Source organism: Hakea prostrata, chromosome 2 (assembly GCF_041222555.1).
Source record: "Hakea prostrata isolate BN-2017 chromosome 2, UWA_Hpros_2, whole genome shotgun sequence".
NCBI classification, from domain to species: domain Eukaryota; kingdom Viridiplantae; phylum Streptophyta; class Magnoliopsida; order Proteales; family Proteaceae; genus Hakea; species Hakea prostrata.
In genome coordinates, this window is record NC_142601.1 from 73,661,779 (window position 1) to 73,678,318 (window position 16,540).

The window sequence follows — 16,540 nt, forward strand, 5'->3', positions numbered from 1 at the left end:
CTTTTTCTTGATCTTTTGTCCAGTGGATGTTCTTCTCAACGAAGAAAGTGTACAAGAACGTAATCAACACTGACCAGCTGCAAAAAATATCAAAAAAGCATCCTTGCAGTTACATGCATGAATGGAAAAAAACGTTTGTTGTTTGTTTTTATTTACAGCAAAATGCTTCAAAGAGAAGTTATCATTGTTGTTGTTGTTGTTTTTTCTTTTCTCATTATTGTTTGTTTTAAAATGGTTTCACACAATCAGTGCAACGTACCTTCCACATAAACATATAGAAGGATTGAGCTGATGATTTGTTTGTAGGGTCAGTGTGTTGAGAATGGTGCCAAACTAGTATAGCAAGTCCAAAATGACCCAAAACCTACACACAAAAGAATACCAAAAAAAAAAAGAATTTCAAATTACGTTGGAAAGAAATTTGTATGTGTGACTAATTTAATCTCTTAATATGAAAAATAGATGAAAATTGCAAGGAGAAAGAGAAGAAAGAAAAAAAAAATACATACTAACACGAGCTTGCCAAACGAAAATGACGATGAAGCGCCTACTATCATAGCAGCAATATATTGTGCAATTAGGATAAAGACACCAATGTCAAATGCCTGCACCATTAAATACACTTGTTATGACATGCATAGAATTCTTTGATCTGCTTATGTCAATTACTTGGAACTGTACTGCTACACAACAACAATATATTAATAAAAACCGACAAGAAAAAACAGAAGAGATTGTTGTTGACTAACTCTTTTTTCACCAAACATTGTGCTGATGGTCTCAATGCCATTTTGTCTGTCTCCATCGGTATCTGGAATATCCTGTCAATTATATATATCTACGTTAATATGGAATTAGATGATGAATAACTTACATATGAATATTTTTTGAAATACCAAATTTGATTCTTATTACATGATCAAATGGGGCAAAATTTACCTTCAATATTAAGCCAGCGACAGTAAATGAACAGAACAATGCTGTTTGAAATACGAACGGCTTTGTAATAATGTCTGGTCTCCCAAGTATATGATTCTGCTCAGATTGTTGATCAGTGCGTGTCATGACACTTGTTATGAAAATATTCTTTTATTATATAATGATTGACCAATTAATTTTGTTATTCAATCCCTTCATAATAAAAACATAATTAAGATGTAAAGCTTCTCTATACCTGAATGTGTACAAAATAAGGAATTTGAACACCGAGAGTGTACCAGAGCAGAGAAGTTGACATACAAAGTAAAGGGTGTCTTTTCCATCTAAGGAAGGGAAGCTAATCAAAGGGTACAGGAAGAAAATTAAGAAGATCAAGTCAATCAACTTGTTAATATCCATGCATGAAGATAATAATTAATAGTGATAAATGGTAGTAGATCAGGTAATACATCAACAGAATATGCTGCTCCGAACACATAGTTGGCTACTAAGGCACATAGAAGTCCTGGAGACTTGGACATAAATACAATGCTAATGCTCTGCAAAAAGAACACAATTAATTAAAAATACAAGTAAGCAGATGAACAGATTAAATAAGATTAGATAAAATTAAGCTTTAAGTAAGAAAAGTATATATTAATAGTGTATGGTACCAGCAAGGTAACGACTAAAATGATGGCCACAACATGTCTACTCAAGTATTCTCCAGAAGCTAAAGGGACCAAGTCTTGCTTATGCGTATTAACCTGGGTATTGTATGCAAACAAAAATTTCATCATGGTAAATAAGACTGAATAAAAAAACCATTAATCAATAAGGTCCAATTGCAATTAAATTTTTTTTTTGGTAATCAAATGCAATTAATTAAAACATTGCTAAGTATGGTATCTATACCTTGTCAATGTCCACATCATACAATTGATTGATTGCAACCGTATAGACGTGAATCACGGATCCCAGTGACAATGCCTGGGAAACAATTAATGGCGATTAATGATTTCATGGAGTTACGAAACAGATTGTTCATAGTAATATGAGCAAATTGCACTGGCACCCCAAAATGGAGGCCTTAAAGACACCCCTACTTTATGTTTAAAAAGTATAGAGGCCCCAAAATTGAATTTTCTTTGGATATATTTGTAAAATTTATCACAAAAAATAGTCAAATTACTGTTTAGTTTAAAAAATATCCCTATAATAAACTGTGTTCAAAAGGTTTTCAATGATAAATTGGACAAATATATTTAATGAAAATCCAATTTTAGGACCTCTGTGCTTTTTAAACATAAAGTGGGGGTGTCAGTGCTTTAAGGCCTTCATTTTGGGGGTACCAGTACAATTTGCTCTAGTTATATATATCATTAGGAATCTGATACTCGATCTTAATTATAACTCACCTGCAGTAATCCCTTGAGAAATTTTGGAGAAAGATCAGCAAGTGATTCTATTGGCAGAAGTGAAGTGGATAATATCGCCATGCTCTGATGATACATATTCAGAATTGGCTAAGATATGTACAAACTAGTTTAATTTAAGATAAAATGATCGATCGCTAGCTAGCTAGCTAATTCACAGTAATTAACTACTTACAACTCCGATCAAAGAGTAAGGCCGGCAGAATTGATAGAATGTTCTTATTTTATGCAAAAGGTGGCTTAATGCAGAACCTCGTTCATGTTCATGAGGCTTTGGTGATTGAAGCTCATTCTCTAACGACGCATGTTTTTCATCAACAAGCTTCTCAACATGTCCCTGGTTGTTGGGTATTGCTGAAACTGCAAAACTTAGTGGCTCCTCATTCCATCTTCTATGAATGCCTTGTGGATAGCTTTTGAGCCCTTGAATGGAAAGATACATGCAATTAAACGTGACAATTCCATGCAACTTACAAATCATGCAAACCCTAGCCATAATATTGAATAAAACCACACATAGAGAGGTAGGGATACCACGATCTATTTCTTCCCGACCCATGTCCAACTTAGAACGTACAACAATGAAGATTCTTATACATCCATTGATAAATTAATGCTATATTTGAGTGGCTAGGAGAAGATTTAGGTGAAGAAATTTTCAAAAAGAAAATTGATGCTATACTTACTTGCAGTAGTACTAGTGAAGCAAAGAGAGGCTTTCGGGAAGAAAGCTACAACAATAAACAAATAAATAAGAGATGATATAAAAGAAGAGTAAGGAATTAAAGTGCAGTAGTAGAACAGTTAATTGGATATGTATATCTTGCCTCTTTTTTGATAACAGTAGTTTGGTAGAGAAAAAGTTGAAGAGACTGGTGTGAGAAGCATCTCCATCTCCCTCTATCGATCCCTTAACTTGTGAAATAGATCGATGGGTTGGTGTGTGCTCTTTATCTCCATAATGAGGATCGAGTATTTGTATATATATGATGCATGTCTTGCATTGGAGTCATACAATCATGATGAAGAATTCCATGATCCAAGGTGAACCACCTGATTATTGTTGTTGGGTGTTATTAATTGCATGGGGTAGCCTCTTCTTGTCTCATGGATTGATTTGCAGTGCTAATAAACATTCCTTTGGACTTTGGAGGCCAAAGGAGAAAAATTAATCAAGTATGGATTGACGTACAGCTTCCTACTACCTAAGTCATGAAAGCTAATTTTTCAATAACACAAATGAAGACGCTAAACATATACGAGATTGTTTACTCACCTACACATATATATATATCTATAGTAAACTAATATGGTTGATAAATGATATTGGGCGCAGTTGTTAGATGGTTAGATTTCTTTCCATTTGATAATGTGAAGTACTACTAGTCATAGAGTTTATCCAAATGCTATATACTGAAGTCTCCAAATAAAGACAAGGAGAAACTTCTAAGGAAAAACACAGCCACTGAATGGAGGATTAGCCAACATGTGTCCCATTTGTCTTTTCCTTTTCAATTGCCTTTCTCTTATTCTGTCTGAATCCATGTATTTGACCTGATCAAGTCAGGATAAGACTTAGGTTTTTGGTACTTAAAAGTCTTAAAGTCATTGAAATCTTCTCAAGATGGGCAACTTAAAATTTAATCCAGTGTGCTAATGTGGGCCCTTTAAATGACTGAGTCCAACAATATCTCCTGTTAATAGTCATTTTTTTTTTTTTTTTTTTTTTTTTTTTTGGGGGGGGGGGGGGTAAATTTATATATGGTACTCAAACTTTGGAAGGTATGGTTAAATGACAGCTAGTATGTTGAATTTAGGCACAGAATGATATTTATTTTTGCTTCCCATAAATATCCAAAAGTACAATTAACATCCAGTTGTTTCATTGGCTGAGAATTCATGTGTAGTTATCGCTAGTAATCAAAATGCAGTGTGTTGTAAGAATGCATGGTTTATACTGAAATGAAGGTCTCATAGAAGACTTTAGGATTTTGTTATGTTTTTAGAGGGTGATTAACACTATTACAATGATTTGAGTGCTTAAGAGAAGTTTTAAGAGTTTTGGGTGAAGTGAAGATTCTTTAGGATGGTAGATTTCACAAGTTATTGTACAAGGGTCATTTTAGATGAATTTTTGGATAGCCATGAAATTATTTTCTCAGTTCAACTTCAACTTGAAAAACATCGTTCATGAAGTCTTTTTTCCAATGTAGTTTTCAGATTGTGGTTCCCATATCAAATGAAGAAGTTATGGTGTTCTCATGAAAGTGCATGATATGGAAGCAAATCCGGGCATTGTAGACATCAAAGGAAATTTGCTCTCAGTGATGCTATCTTTAGGGGTTAAAATATAATTTTTTAAGATTTTGGGGGGTCATTTTGAAAGAAGATTTAAGTCTCAGGGAGGAGCGTGTAATTTTAAAAGATTGAATGGTGTGAATCAACAATTATTAGACGGACAATGATAACAAGGATAAAGATTCAATTTTAAGGGCCGAGATTGATGCGCTTGGTTTTTAAGTGGCCAAGATGGAAAAGATTGCATTGCTTGTTTTTTGGTTGGTCGGAACATGCATATGTGGTACCCTCCAAAGTATGATGATTAAAATGATCATGTATATCCCAAATTAAAATAAGATTAGAAAATATTCTGTCTGAAATAATCTTGTGAAGGGTACCCTAATCTTACATTACCTAAAGAATCTTACGGTTCAGATGTTACTTGCCATTTTAAAGTAGATCTCCAACAGTTTTATGGATAGATTCTTTTTTAGATTCATTCGAAAGATGAAATCTGATGGTTCCTGAACATTTACTTTAACGACCCTCTTTAAAAACTCATTTTTAGGCGAAATAGGAGTGCTGTTTTTTGGGTTTTTGGCTTGTGGAGACCAAAAGAAACATTGAAAAAAAGCCAAGAAGCAAGATGATATAGAGAACAAGCACGAATATATATTTTGATGAAAATCTTGAAGAACGTAGGTGAGGAGTAATCTATTATAATCTTCCTCATTTAATTTTTTTTTATCTTTCAAGTAGTTATTGTTTGGTTTGAGTTGTTTGAAGTGCAACCTTATATTCTTGTGGGTGCAAGAGTTTATACTGGAGTGGGTAGTTCATATATTGAGTAGATTGAGAGTGGGTGTTTTTTTTTATCATTGTAGTGATCAAATTTTTAATTGAAAAGTGTTGAGTAAATACGATGCCGTATTTAGGGCATTATTCCGTGGATGTAGATAGTTTGACCAAACCACATAATTTGGTGTACTGTGCCTTTAGTTTATTTTTCTATTGCATATATTAGAATGTTTTTATTGTAGCATCGTGAGACACTGTCTAGTAGACCTAGCCACATTGTGATATGTGGTAGACTTGTCTGTATATATTGACAACTACAGAATTGTCACCAGTCTTGTCTTGAGATTAAAAAGCGTTCTCATATTGAAGAGAATTTTAAAAAACACTCATTCACCCCCCTCCTTTCGTGTCAACCTAGGAATAACACATCTACGTACTCAAAAAAAAAAAGACATTAATTATTCTTGGTAAATTCATGTATGAACCCATCTCTTGCTCCTGTTTGATCTTCTACACATTTGATGACTTTCTCAACGAACAAAGTGGATAAGAAGGTACTCAAGAGAAATTAACTGCAAAAGGGAGAGAAAAAAAAGTGTTAATTTAAATGCAAATGCATGGAAGATTTAATGCTTTTTTTTTTCTCTCTCTCAACACATAAAATTCCGAAAAGTTGTGTTAGAGAATTTGAATAAACGGTTATATGAAAACCCAGTACATATATATACCTTCCAGAAGAACATATAAAAGGATTGAGCTTCTTCTTTATTTGTTGGGTCAGTTTGTCTTGATTTATACCAAACAGCTAGGCCAAGCGCAAAGTGACTCAATACCTATATATAAAAAAGAAATATTAATTGATTCACACAAACCAAAAGGTTAAAATTTAAATTTTTTTAATACAAGTAATTAAATGTAACATTTGTGGAAATTGCATGTAGGAAAAATTATATACCGAAGCAATCTTGAAAAACCAAAGAGACGACGAAGCTCCAACTATGATACCAAAGGCAAATTGTGCATATAGAAGATTGGTACCCATGGCAAATGCCTGCTCCATGAAAATATGCATGGCTTATTAATTAGATGAATAAGTATTATTAGAATACCATTTATGATTTAGTTTTAGAAGAAAAAATTTGACTCACTCTTTTTTGACCAAATCTTATGCTAAGGGTGTCAATGCCATTTTGTCTGTCTCCTTCAGTATCTGGAATATCCTGTACGTTCGTTCATTTTAATTCGTGTTAATATGACACAAGACAAGACAAAAGATTTCTTTTTGATAAATAACACTTCATACATTAACTAAGACAAGACAAAAGATGACCATGAAATGAAACAATTTGCTTTCATAATTAAATAACTATAGTTTAAAATTGTATTGATTTTCTAGGTCAAAGAAACCATACGTAAGCAGGGATGGGAAGAAACTTAAATTATATATTGGACTTAATTGTCTGGTTCTTTACCTTTAGTATCATTCCAGAAATGCAATAGGCAGACAACATGATTACTTGAAATATTGATGACTTTGTAAAAAGACCTGGTCTTCCTAGTATGTGATTCTGCAATATATTAATTGTTAGTCAAATCACATTAATTGAAATATAAACTTGCTTAAAGGCTAATTAAATTAAGCACATTAATTATGATGAGATAAACATTAAATTAACTAGTTGCAGCCTTGCAGGTTCTGATCTCTTGGAATAGCCTCTGCTAGAAATTAGAAATTAATTAGTCCTTAAATGACTATGAAGAATACCTGGATATGTATGAAATATGGGATTTGGACACCAAGAGCTGACCAGAGTATCATGCCGGGCATAGCAAGCGAAGGATCCTTTTTCCATCTAAGGAAGGGGAGCTAATAATAACAATAACAATAACAATCAAGGAGAAATTAACACCAAGTGAATCAAATTTTACCATTTAGCAAATTCAAAAAATGATCATTAAAATAGGAAGAAAAAATAAAAATGGGGATTGCAGATCGATGGAGATGATCATATATACATCGGCAGAATATGCGGTTCCGAGTAGATAGTTGGCGACGAGACCCAGAAGAAGTGCTGGAGATTTAGAGATGTATACAACACCAATGCTCTGCAAAATGAAAATGAAAAATTAAATTAAAAGTCTCACTCAAATTATATATTATAAGTTAAAGCTAGCTAGCTAGCCTTCCTTTCGGTTTAATTAGATGGAAGAAATTTTTTAAGTGTATTAATTAATCATCAAGCAGACTATAAATATATACCAGCAAGGTGACTATCCAACATATGGCCTGGACATCTCTGGTTGAAAACTCTCCGGAAGCTAAGGGAAGATAATCCTTATTAACCTGCAGTGAGACATGCGTGCACGAAATCAAATTGGTTACATATATTTCAAGGAATGAAATACGATGATGAACACTAATAATAATATAAAAATTTTAAGTTAATATTTATACCTTGTCGATTTCAACGTCAAAGAGTTGATTAATGGCGATGACATAGACATGGATCAAGGATCCTAGTGTCACTCCCTGAAACAATAACAAACAAAATTTGAGTAGCTAGCTATACATGCTTGCTAGGTACGTGTTACGTTGAATGATCACTATCACGAATTAATTTTCTATTCTTACAACACTCACCTGTAGCAATCCTATAAAAAACTTGGGAGTAAGATCAGCAAGTGATGATACTGGCAGAAGTGAAATTGAAAGTATCCCTGAAACCTGATATATATTTGAGATGGGTTAACTTATAAACTTAAACTTAAAACTGATTAGTTGAAGATAAAGTCATGATCATATATAAGTCGATTAAACTTACAATTCCCATCAAGGCATATGGGCGGATGAAGTTGTATAAGGTTACTAATCTATGCATTAGGAGGCCATTACTGCCAGTAACAGTAGTGTCCTCCTGTTCATGCTGCTGCTGCTGCTTATTCAATGAAAGCTGATCAGCATCATCTTCCAACACATAATTTTCATTGGGAAGCTTCTGCTCAGTCTCTGCGTATCCTGCTTGATTGCCTGCTATCGCAGAAAGTTGAAGGCCTTGTTTGGCGTTCCATCTTCTTTGGATGTCTTGTTGATAACCGGTGGAGACAACCACTAGATATATATATATGCCATTCCATTAATGGACAATGCCATGCATCAGTTTATTAACAAAATTTATTGGAGGAAACATGAATAAATTGGAAAAACAAGGATGATACTTACTTTTTCTTCCACTATTACAACTGAAGCTTATAAGAGAGTCCTTTCTCAAGTAACCTATACTCACATAGAGAGAGAGGAATAAAACAAGGGTAAAACCGTAAACAACCTTACAACCTCAAAGGTAATCTTAAAATTGCATGCCAACGTTCTTCGTAAGAGGAGCATCAGCACCCGTAAATGTCTCATTTACCCTTGATATTTAAATATTTTTACATTATTCTCCATGGCAGCCTTCGAGGCAAGAAGCCGCACACTGGCAGTTTAGGGAACCTCCCCCATAATAGAAATAAAAAGCTAATGTACTCCAATCATTTTTAAAGAAGATTTGAATTAATCACAGAGAAAAATCTAATATGAAAGTATTATATATAGAACAGCTAAGCATCTTGCCTCTTTCATGAGACGAGTGCTTTTGCAGAGGAAAAGCAGAAGAAGCTGGTTTTAGAAGAGCTTCCATCTCTCTCTATCTCCCCTTGGATCTCCTTTCTGTGATAGGTCCTTTGTTGCGTGTTCTTCCTCTTCTTATTAAGAACCCAGCTGCATGTTATATAGTTGATCAGTCTTACGATTAGAATGCTTGAGTGAGTGGACCATGCAGGGAACAACTACTATATATCTTTGCGTAGTCAATACAACGCCTCTCATTACATTCTACTATAAGATGGTTTTGGTTTTCGATTGATCAGGGAGAATGGGTAGGAATGAAAGACAAAATAACAATCAAGTTGAGTATGCTACAAGTGAGAAATGCAGTTTAATGGAGATGACAAAGATAATTCAATTCAATTCAATTTATCTTATCTTATACGTGAAAGATAATTCATTCAAGCGTCACTGAGAAAAATATTTATATATAAAAGTAACATTATAGCCACATTTCTTAATGGCATGACACACAAGGCACCAAATTAGTTGAAATAATCACTAGAGTAACAACATTAATGTAAAATTGAAGTAATGAATTGACCAAAATTCTCAATGAACCCTTCCATGGAACATAATTTACTTCAGCATATTCACATGATATAAACACCATACAAAGTGCCCGACCAAATACTCAATTAAAACATGACCAGGTCAAGTTGAGTATGCTACAAGTGAGAAATGCAGTTTGATGGAGACAAAGATAATTCAATTCAATTCAATTCATCTTATCTTATACGTGAAAGTTAATTCATTCAAGTGTCACTAAGAAAAATATTTATATATAAATGTAACATTATAGCCACCTTTCTTAATGGCATGACAACACAAGACACCAAATTAGTTGAAATAATCACTAGAGTAACAACATTAATGTAAAATTGAAGTAGTGAATTGACCAAAATTGTCAATGAACCCTTCCATTGAACATAATTTACTTCAGCATACTCACAAGATATAAACACTATACAAAGTGCCCGACCAAATACTCAATTAAAACATGACCAGGTCCAAATTAGACTTACCAATAAATAATGATTTTATATTAAAGTAACTTAAAATTTTAACAAAGAAAACTTCCATAAAATGAACAAGTAACTTTGTAAATTGTTATTTCTACCTACTATGCATTGGAAGAGTTGATTGGTATTAAAAATGACTATGACATTTGACCGATAATATAATAGTTAAACAAATGAAAATGGAAACTCAGCTTTCATAATCGCTAATTGACTGGGTATGCAAAAGAGTAGTCAATGAAATAATCCTTTCTCATTGGATATGGAATTTTTCTTTTTTTTTGGGTAAAAGATTGGATATAGATATTCAATCCAATCCTAGTTGTTACCAAAAAAATGTAAAAAGGTTAAATATTCAACCTTACGTGGTGTATCTCTTGCCTCTTTGACAGATTCAAGAGTCACAAACAAAAAGTTTGTAAAGGAAAAAATCCTTAAATTTGAAGCAGAGGTACCATACGGACGGGCAACGTTTTCCCTTAAGAAACACCAAAACTAGTTTGTATTCCAAAAAGGCACTCTCCATTGACAGACTTGCTTTAGTGCTACTGAGTTGCCATTGGTGAGGATCATCGAGATTGAATCTCGATCACCACTTTAGATCTAGACCGTAGACAGCTCAGTGTTGCGCAATAACACTGAAGCAAATGTACTCCGTTGACTTGATTGTTTGTTATCATCTTCAAAGTAATAAAAAAATGTGGCGGCGGTTTGTATTCAAAAAGAGAATCCATTGACCTGATTGGTAAAAATGTTGTCATTTTCCCTCCCTAAGTGATTTACAAAACAAAACAAAAAAAGGCGGCGGTCATATAAAGGCACTTGGATCCACATATGACGCGGAAGTTTGCTCGTCTGGATTTCAAAATTTTGAGTGTAGTGTAGTGAGGGTCTCACAATTTAACTTTGGATTTTAAAAGTAGTTTGTATTTCATAAATGCACTCCATTGACAGACTTGCTTCAATGCTGCGCATTTACTGAGCTGCCATTGGTGAGATTCATCGAAATTGAATCTCAATCAAATAAATAAATAAAATAGGTGGTCGAGATCGAATCTCAATCACCACTTTAGATCTGGACCGTAGACAACTCAGTGTTACACAATAACACTGAAGCAAATTTACTCCACTGACCCGATTGTTTGTTGTCTTCTTCAAAGTAATGTCAAAATGTGGTGGTCTTTTGTATTCGAAAAGGAGGCTCCACTGACCAGTTGTTGTGCTCTTGCCTCCCTAAGTGATTTACCAAAATAAAACAAAACAAAACAAAAAAATGTAGCAGTCATACAGAGGCACTAGGATCCACATACGACCGCAAAGTATACTTATCAAGATTTTAAAAATTTGAGGGCAGTGTTGTGAGGGTCCTACAATTTAACTTTGGATTTCGGATTGGGTTTCAGTATTGTGCATTCATGCATTCATGCAAGACATCTTCAGTGAAATTTGTAGTCGCTGAATCGAAATTTTGACCTTTACAGTTTATTTTTCAATTGTCGAAATCAAAAATCTTAACCAAAACCTCAATCCAATGACTGCATTTTTTCGGAATGATATATTTGTTGCACAGAATTGAAGCAAAATCCCCCTTAACAGTTAAAGGGTTGTGGTAGCCTGACATATAATCTATAATGGCGACTCAGAATCTGGATCTTCTCCTTGTCGGGGGAGCACTCTCTGTGCTCCCCCATGGCTTCCTGACCACAAAAATCAGTGGGTCCCACTGGTGAAAAAAAAATTATTTTTTTCCAAAAAGTATTTTTCATCGTGGGCCCCACTGGTTTTTGTGGTCAGGAAAGTGCTTCCTGTCGGGGTCACTTATTGGGACTCGGCGACCCAAACGATGTGATTTCATTAATATCCGAATTTAATTGATAACCAGAATCAAGATCTCAAGAGGTACCATCATGATGGTGGGAGAAAAACGGTTGACTATGGCTGAGTAGGTCCTCCACATTGCCGGTTGGGCCCTTAATGGAACTCCACCCATTAATTTACCTGTTTTTTTTTTGTTTTGGCATATCTAAAATCTCTTGTGAAAAGAAAAAGAAAGAGAAAGGGTTAACTCTTGATCTGGGATTAAGTTTCGACATGTCGGTGAAATGTCGCTTATCACTAGTTGTCGACACCAGCGACACGATGACATGTCTGCCACTTTTGGCAAGGTGTCGATGAAAATTCGACCCTTTGATTTTAGGGGTATTTAGGGTCGTTTTGGCTTGAATTTTATTGTGTAGCCGAATTTGAGGCCAATAAACATACTGGGAGCATTGTTTTGGTCTAAAACATCACTTAATCTAAAGTTTTTGAATGGCACATGCTTGACTATATGCGAGCAAAACTGGAAGTTTAAAAAACTCGTATAAACTAATGGAAACATGAAAAGATAATACAAATACACAACTAGTGAAGAGAAGTATTATAATCTACAATTTATTATACAATTATGTTGAGTATAGCTCATGCTTCACATTCTGTTGTGACGGACATGGGTCGCCCTGACAGGAGTGTGGGGGCAGTGTCCCCATAGCCTGTAGAGGTCCTACGTCACTTTTTGACAAAAATCGAATGAAAACTCAATGAATACCTAATGAAATTCTATTAAATATGGTGAATTTGACAATGTATCATCAAAAATTTGACTTTTCACGATATATCGCCCATTTTTTTGAATAAGTCGTTTCCCTCAGGGGAGTCATGTCGCCCAACGACTATATCGGCCGACACACTGAACTTTGGGGATAACAGATCAAGCCGATTGAAGAAGGTGCAGTAATCAATTAAGCTCAAGCTCTGAAATCCCCATCTAAATAATTAGCTCCTACAGAGTACAGAGGAAGGCTTGTCTTTGTAACGAGAAAGTTTTTTTGTATCATCATCATCATCAACAACACGGTCGAGGTATGAAGTGTTCTTGAGCATCTGTGGACAAGACACTCGCACCAGCTTTGCCGATCACCTCTACGATGCCTTGCTTGATGCTGGGATTCGCGCTTTCATGAGGGACAACGAACAAATCCCGACGGAGCTGATCGCTGCGATCGAGCAGTCAAGAATCTTTGTCCCTGTCTTCTCTGAGAATTATGCTTCCAGCAATTCGTCTCTTATCGAACTCACTATGATCGTTGACCGCAGAAAAGCAGATCAGGTTATTTTGCCCATTTTCTACAATGTCGAACCCTCAGCGGACGGTTCGGAACCAAAAAGGGAGCTACTCGAAATCATTTGAACAACACCGCAACTCTTTCGACGACATTACCGTGCAGAAATGGAAGAAAGCTCTGAATGAGGTCGGATCTTTGAAGGGATGGGATTCCAGGAAAACTGCTGATGGGTGAGTAGTACTAATTTTAATTAATTCTTGACTTATTCTGTCAGATAATTTATTCTTCATAACCAAATTAATTAATTGTCAATCCCTCTATGTATTTGCTCACTACACTATACATGTAGGCATGAGAGGATGTTAATAAAACTAGTTGTTGCAACCATTTGGAGTACATTGAACAAAACGCCCTTCATTTTTTCCTAAGAACTAGTTGGAATACAACCTCATGTAGAAAAAAACCTCATGTAGAAAAAATGTTGGAGTTGTTAAACATTGAGTCTCAGGACAGAAGAATTGTGGGGATCAACGGTTTTGGAGGCATTGGCAAGACATCAATTGCCAAAGCTGTCTACAATGAAATTTCTTAGGCCATTGAAGGATGTAGCTTTCTTGCAAATGTCCGAAAAATTTCTCAACAACGCAATGGACTCACTCATCTACAAAATCAGTTTTGCATTGATTTTCTGAAACAAGAAAACCCTAATATTACTAGGGTTCATGATGGACCTCATGTTATTAGACAAAATTTTCGCAACAAAAAGGTTCTTTTTGTCATTGATGATGCAGATCAAGTTACTCAAATAGATACCATAGTTGGGGACTGTAAATGGTTTGGTGTTGAAAGTAGAATCCTTGTCACTACTAGAAGAAAAAAAGCTTTGTTAATTGCTCGAGGAGCAGATGCAATTTATGAACCCAAACAAATGGATGCATCTGAGTCCCTTCAACTTTTTAGCTGCCATGCTTTTAGAAGGGATAAACCTCCAAAAGAGAATATTTTTAACTTTCAAAATCCATCGTAGAAAGTACTGGTGGACTACCCTTGACGCTTCAAGTTGTAGGTTCATCTCTATTTTGCATGGCAAGGCAGATTGGAGAAACTGCAGGACGTTCCAAACAATGAAGTCATGCAAAGATTGAAAATAAGTTATGATACATTAGGTCATTGAGAGAAACAGATGTTTCTTGATACTGCATGCCTTTTCAATGGAATGCATAAGGATGTTGCATGTTATATATGGGAAGCTTGTAATTTTCATCCTACTAAAGGACTTGATGTTCTTCTCCTTACTTCTCTGATAACAATCGATGAAGATGGTTACTTGACAATGCATGATCAGCTTCAGGATCTTGGAAGGGAAATTGTTCGTCAAGAAAATATTAGTGAGCCATGGGAGCATACGAGGATATGGTCTCAGGAGGAAGCATTGGATGTATTGACCTTGAAGATGGTAAGTACTGAATGAGGATTTTTCATGAGGATTACTAATTTTAAGTTGATTTTTCTCTTCTTTGTTGACTCAGTACTTGTTAAAAGTTGCTGTTTAATTCACTCTGTTTTATACGTACTGAATCAGGATTTTTCATGAGGATTACTAATTTTACTTTGATGTTTCTCTTCTTTGTTGATTCAGTACTCGTTGAAAGTTGCTTTTAATTCATTCTGTTTTACTGCAGCAGGGAAAAAGAAATGTTGAAGCTCTCAGTGTTGACTTTGAAGGTGGATCAAGGAGCCAATGTCTGGAGAACGTAGGCTTTGCTGAAATGAACAGATTAAGGCTACTTCGAATTGATTATGCATGCTTTGCTAAAAACTTTAAGCATTCCTTTTCAGAATTGAGATGGCTTAGTTGGAAGGGATGACCTAGAAAATTTACACTTCCTAATTTTGATCCTAAGATGCTGGTCGTTCTTGATCTGTCAGATAGTGATATCACAGAAGACTGGAAAGGCTGGAAACGCATCAAGGTCTTCATTAAAAGGGTCCTTCTGTTTGTTCTGCTTATTGTCGTTAATAATAAACCTCTTGTCTAGGTTGATAATATCGAGTTACTGTTCTCTTTTACAGGTGGCAACAAATCTAAAATTTCTGAATCTCTCTTCATGCAAAGGATTGTTAACAACACCTGACCTTTCAGGAAATCGACGTCTGGAGATCCTGCTTTTTGCAGGGTGTGAAGCATTGTGTGATATTGATAAGTCGGTTGGTCTTCTGGAGAATCTAAAAGTTTTAGATTTTTTGGATTGCTGGTATATTAGTCCATTTCCAATTAAGCTTTCAAACCTTTACAAATTTAGAGAAATTAAGTTTGAAGGCATGTGGGAATCTGGAGGAGTTTCCAAGTGACATTGAGAAATTGGCAAAGTTGAAAACCCTGAATTTGTTTCTTGAGCGACTTTAGCATTTTACCAGCCACAATCAATGGTCTTACTTGTCTTGAGGAACTCGGTATTAGCTGTTGTGAGAAGCTGCAGTGCATTCCAAATGTCCCCTCTGGTTTAACTTCTCTATCAATTTTATCATGCTATCGTTTAACAGAGATTTCAGGGTTTAATGGATTAGAATCATTGGCAACCTTGACTGTTGGAAGGTGCAAATCTTTGGAAAGATTGCCAGATCTGTCAAATTTAAAGAAACTGAAGAGCTTAATAGATGATCCTGTGATAGGCTAACAGAGATTGGCGGATTAGACAAATTGGAATCCTTGGAACAACTACTTATCTTCGAATGTAAAAGGTTGGAGGCATTACTAGATCTATCAAACTTGAAAAAATTGAAGACGTTAGGAGTTCGTAGCTGTCCGGACTCCGGAGTTAACAGAGATCGTAGGTCTTGATGGACAGGAGGAATGCTTGGAAAGATTGTACATTTGTAATTGTGGGATTTTGATAAGCTTACCAGATTTTTCAAATATTAGAAAATTGAAGAACCAAAAGATTGACTTTTCATTGGATCTGGATGCCATCACCACCGAAGAAAATAAAGAAGCTGATGAAGTGAGGAGATGTCCTACACGTTTCTGCTTTATCAATATTCTCTTCTGCTGTGGAATGATGTATCTATTTGCTTAGTGTTGAGGTTCAAGTCTTATTTCGCTCAGTAATCTTAGGGCTTTTTACCTAAAAAAAAAATTTCTTTCCTTTTTTTATAAACACACAGAAAATTTTGCATTGAACTCTGAGAAATTTCAGATGGGGATGGGAATAGAATATTTATATGGTGAAACAAATGGGATGGTGTCAGAATATAAATATTTATCAGAAAACAAATTTGAAAAAGGGCTACCTCCCAAGACGAAACGCAAATGGCAGACCAAGCAGTTTAGAGAGTTTGGAT

At 35.1% G+C, this 16,540-nt stretch overlaps 3 protein-coding genes and 1 pseudogene across 4 annotated transcripts; 1 reads left to right on the plus strand and 3 right to left on the minus strand.

Moving 5' to 3' along the window:
• Positions 1-35: 35 nt before the first annotated feature.
• Positions 36-2,796, minus strand: LOC149026414 (homogentisate geranylgeranyltransferase-like). Its single transcript, XM_089143648.1, has 11 exons — positions 2,530-2,796; positions 2,337-2,420; positions 1,834-1,908; positions 1,593-1,685; positions 1,389-1,478; positions 1,175-1,276; positions 940-1,035; positions 750-821; positions 510-605; positions 260-364; positions 36-77 (listed from the first exon to the last, which is right to left on the minus strand). Exons 1-11 carry the CDS (start codon positions 2,794-2,796, stop codon positions 36-38), a joined length of 1,122 nt encoding a protein of 373 aa, XP_088999774.1.
• A 2,655-nt stretch (positions 2,797-5,451) lies between these two features.
• Positions 5,452-7,313, minus strand: LOC149026415 (homogentisate phytyltransferase 1, chloroplastic-like). Its single transcript, XM_089143321.1, has 6 exons — positions 7,198-7,313; positions 6,905-7,000; positions 6,581-6,652; positions 6,388-6,483; positions 6,161-6,265; positions 5,452-6,004 (listed from the first exon to the last, which is right to left on the minus strand). Exons 1-6 carry the CDS (start codon positions 7,258-7,260, stop codon positions 5,963-5,965), a joined length of 474 nt encoding a protein of 157 aa, XP_088999447.1. The 5' UTR covers positions 7,261-7,313; the 3' UTR covers positions 5,452-5,962.
• Positions 7,313-9,405, minus strand: LOC149026416 (coumarin 8-geranyltransferase 1, chloroplastic-like). Its single transcript, XM_089143320.1, has 7 exons — positions 9,043-9,405; positions 8,653-8,706; positions 8,255-8,541; positions 8,074-8,157; positions 7,888-7,962; positions 7,693-7,776; positions 7,313-7,538 (listed from the first exon to the last, which is right to left on the minus strand). The coding sequence occupies exons 1-7, from the start codon at positions 9,107-9,109 to the stop codon at positions 7,374-7,376; spliced, it is 816 nt and encodes a 271-aa protein (XP_088999446.1). The 5' UTR covers positions 9,110-9,405; the 3' UTR covers positions 7,313-7,373.
• A 3,417-nt stretch (positions 9,406-12,822) lies between these two features.
• Positions 12,823-16,275, plus strand: LOC149026417 (disease resistance protein L6-like; annotated as a pseudogene). The gene is made up of 3 exons (XR_016171483.1): positions 12,823-14,654; positions 14,884-15,171; positions 15,272-16,275. The product of XR_016171483.1 is annotated as a disease resistance protein L6-like (transcript).
• Positions 16,276-16,540: the final 265 nt, after the last annotated feature.

Excerpts from the sequence above, each read along its gene's own strand:
- LOC149026414 (XM_089143648.1), bottom strand. The coding sequence starts at position 2,796 with ATGTATCTTTCCATTCAAGGGCTCAAAAGCTATCCACAAGGCATTCAT. Across the intron at positions 1,036-1,174 it reads CTTATTTTGTACACATTCAG|AATCATATACTTGGGAGACC; the intron begins GTATAGAGAAGC and ends CAATCTGAGCAG. Across the intron at positions 365-509 it reads CGTTTGGCAAGCTCGTGTTA|GTTTTGGGTCATTTTGGACT; the intron begins GTATGTATTTTT and ends TTTTGTGTGTAG.
- LOC149026416 (XM_089143320.1), bottom strand. The coding sequence starts at position 9,109 with ATGGAAGCTCTTCTAAAACCAGCTTCTTCTGCTTTTCCTCTGCAAAAG. Across the intron at positions 8,542-8,652 it reads TTGTAATAGTGGAAGAAAAA|TGGTTGTCTCCACCGGTTAT; the intron begins GTAAGTATCATC and ends ATATATATCTAG. Across the intron at positions 7,539-7,692 it reads GTTGGATAGTCACCTTGCTG|AGCATTGGTGTTGTATACAT; the intron begins GTATATATTTAT and ends TTCATTTTGCAG.
- LOC149026415 (XM_089143321.1), bottom strand. The coding sequence starts at position 7,260 with ATGCCCGGCATGATACTCTGGTCAGCTCTTGGTGTCCAAATCCCATAT. Across the intron at positions 6,653-6,904 it reads TTTCTGGAATGATACTAAAG|GATATTCCAGATACTGAAGG; the intron begins GTAAAGAACCAG and ends ACGAACGTACAG. Across the intron at positions 6,484-6,580 it reads TAAGATTTGGTCAAAAAAGA|GCATTTGCCATGGGTACCAA; the intron begins GTGAGTCAAATT and ends TTCATGGAGCAG.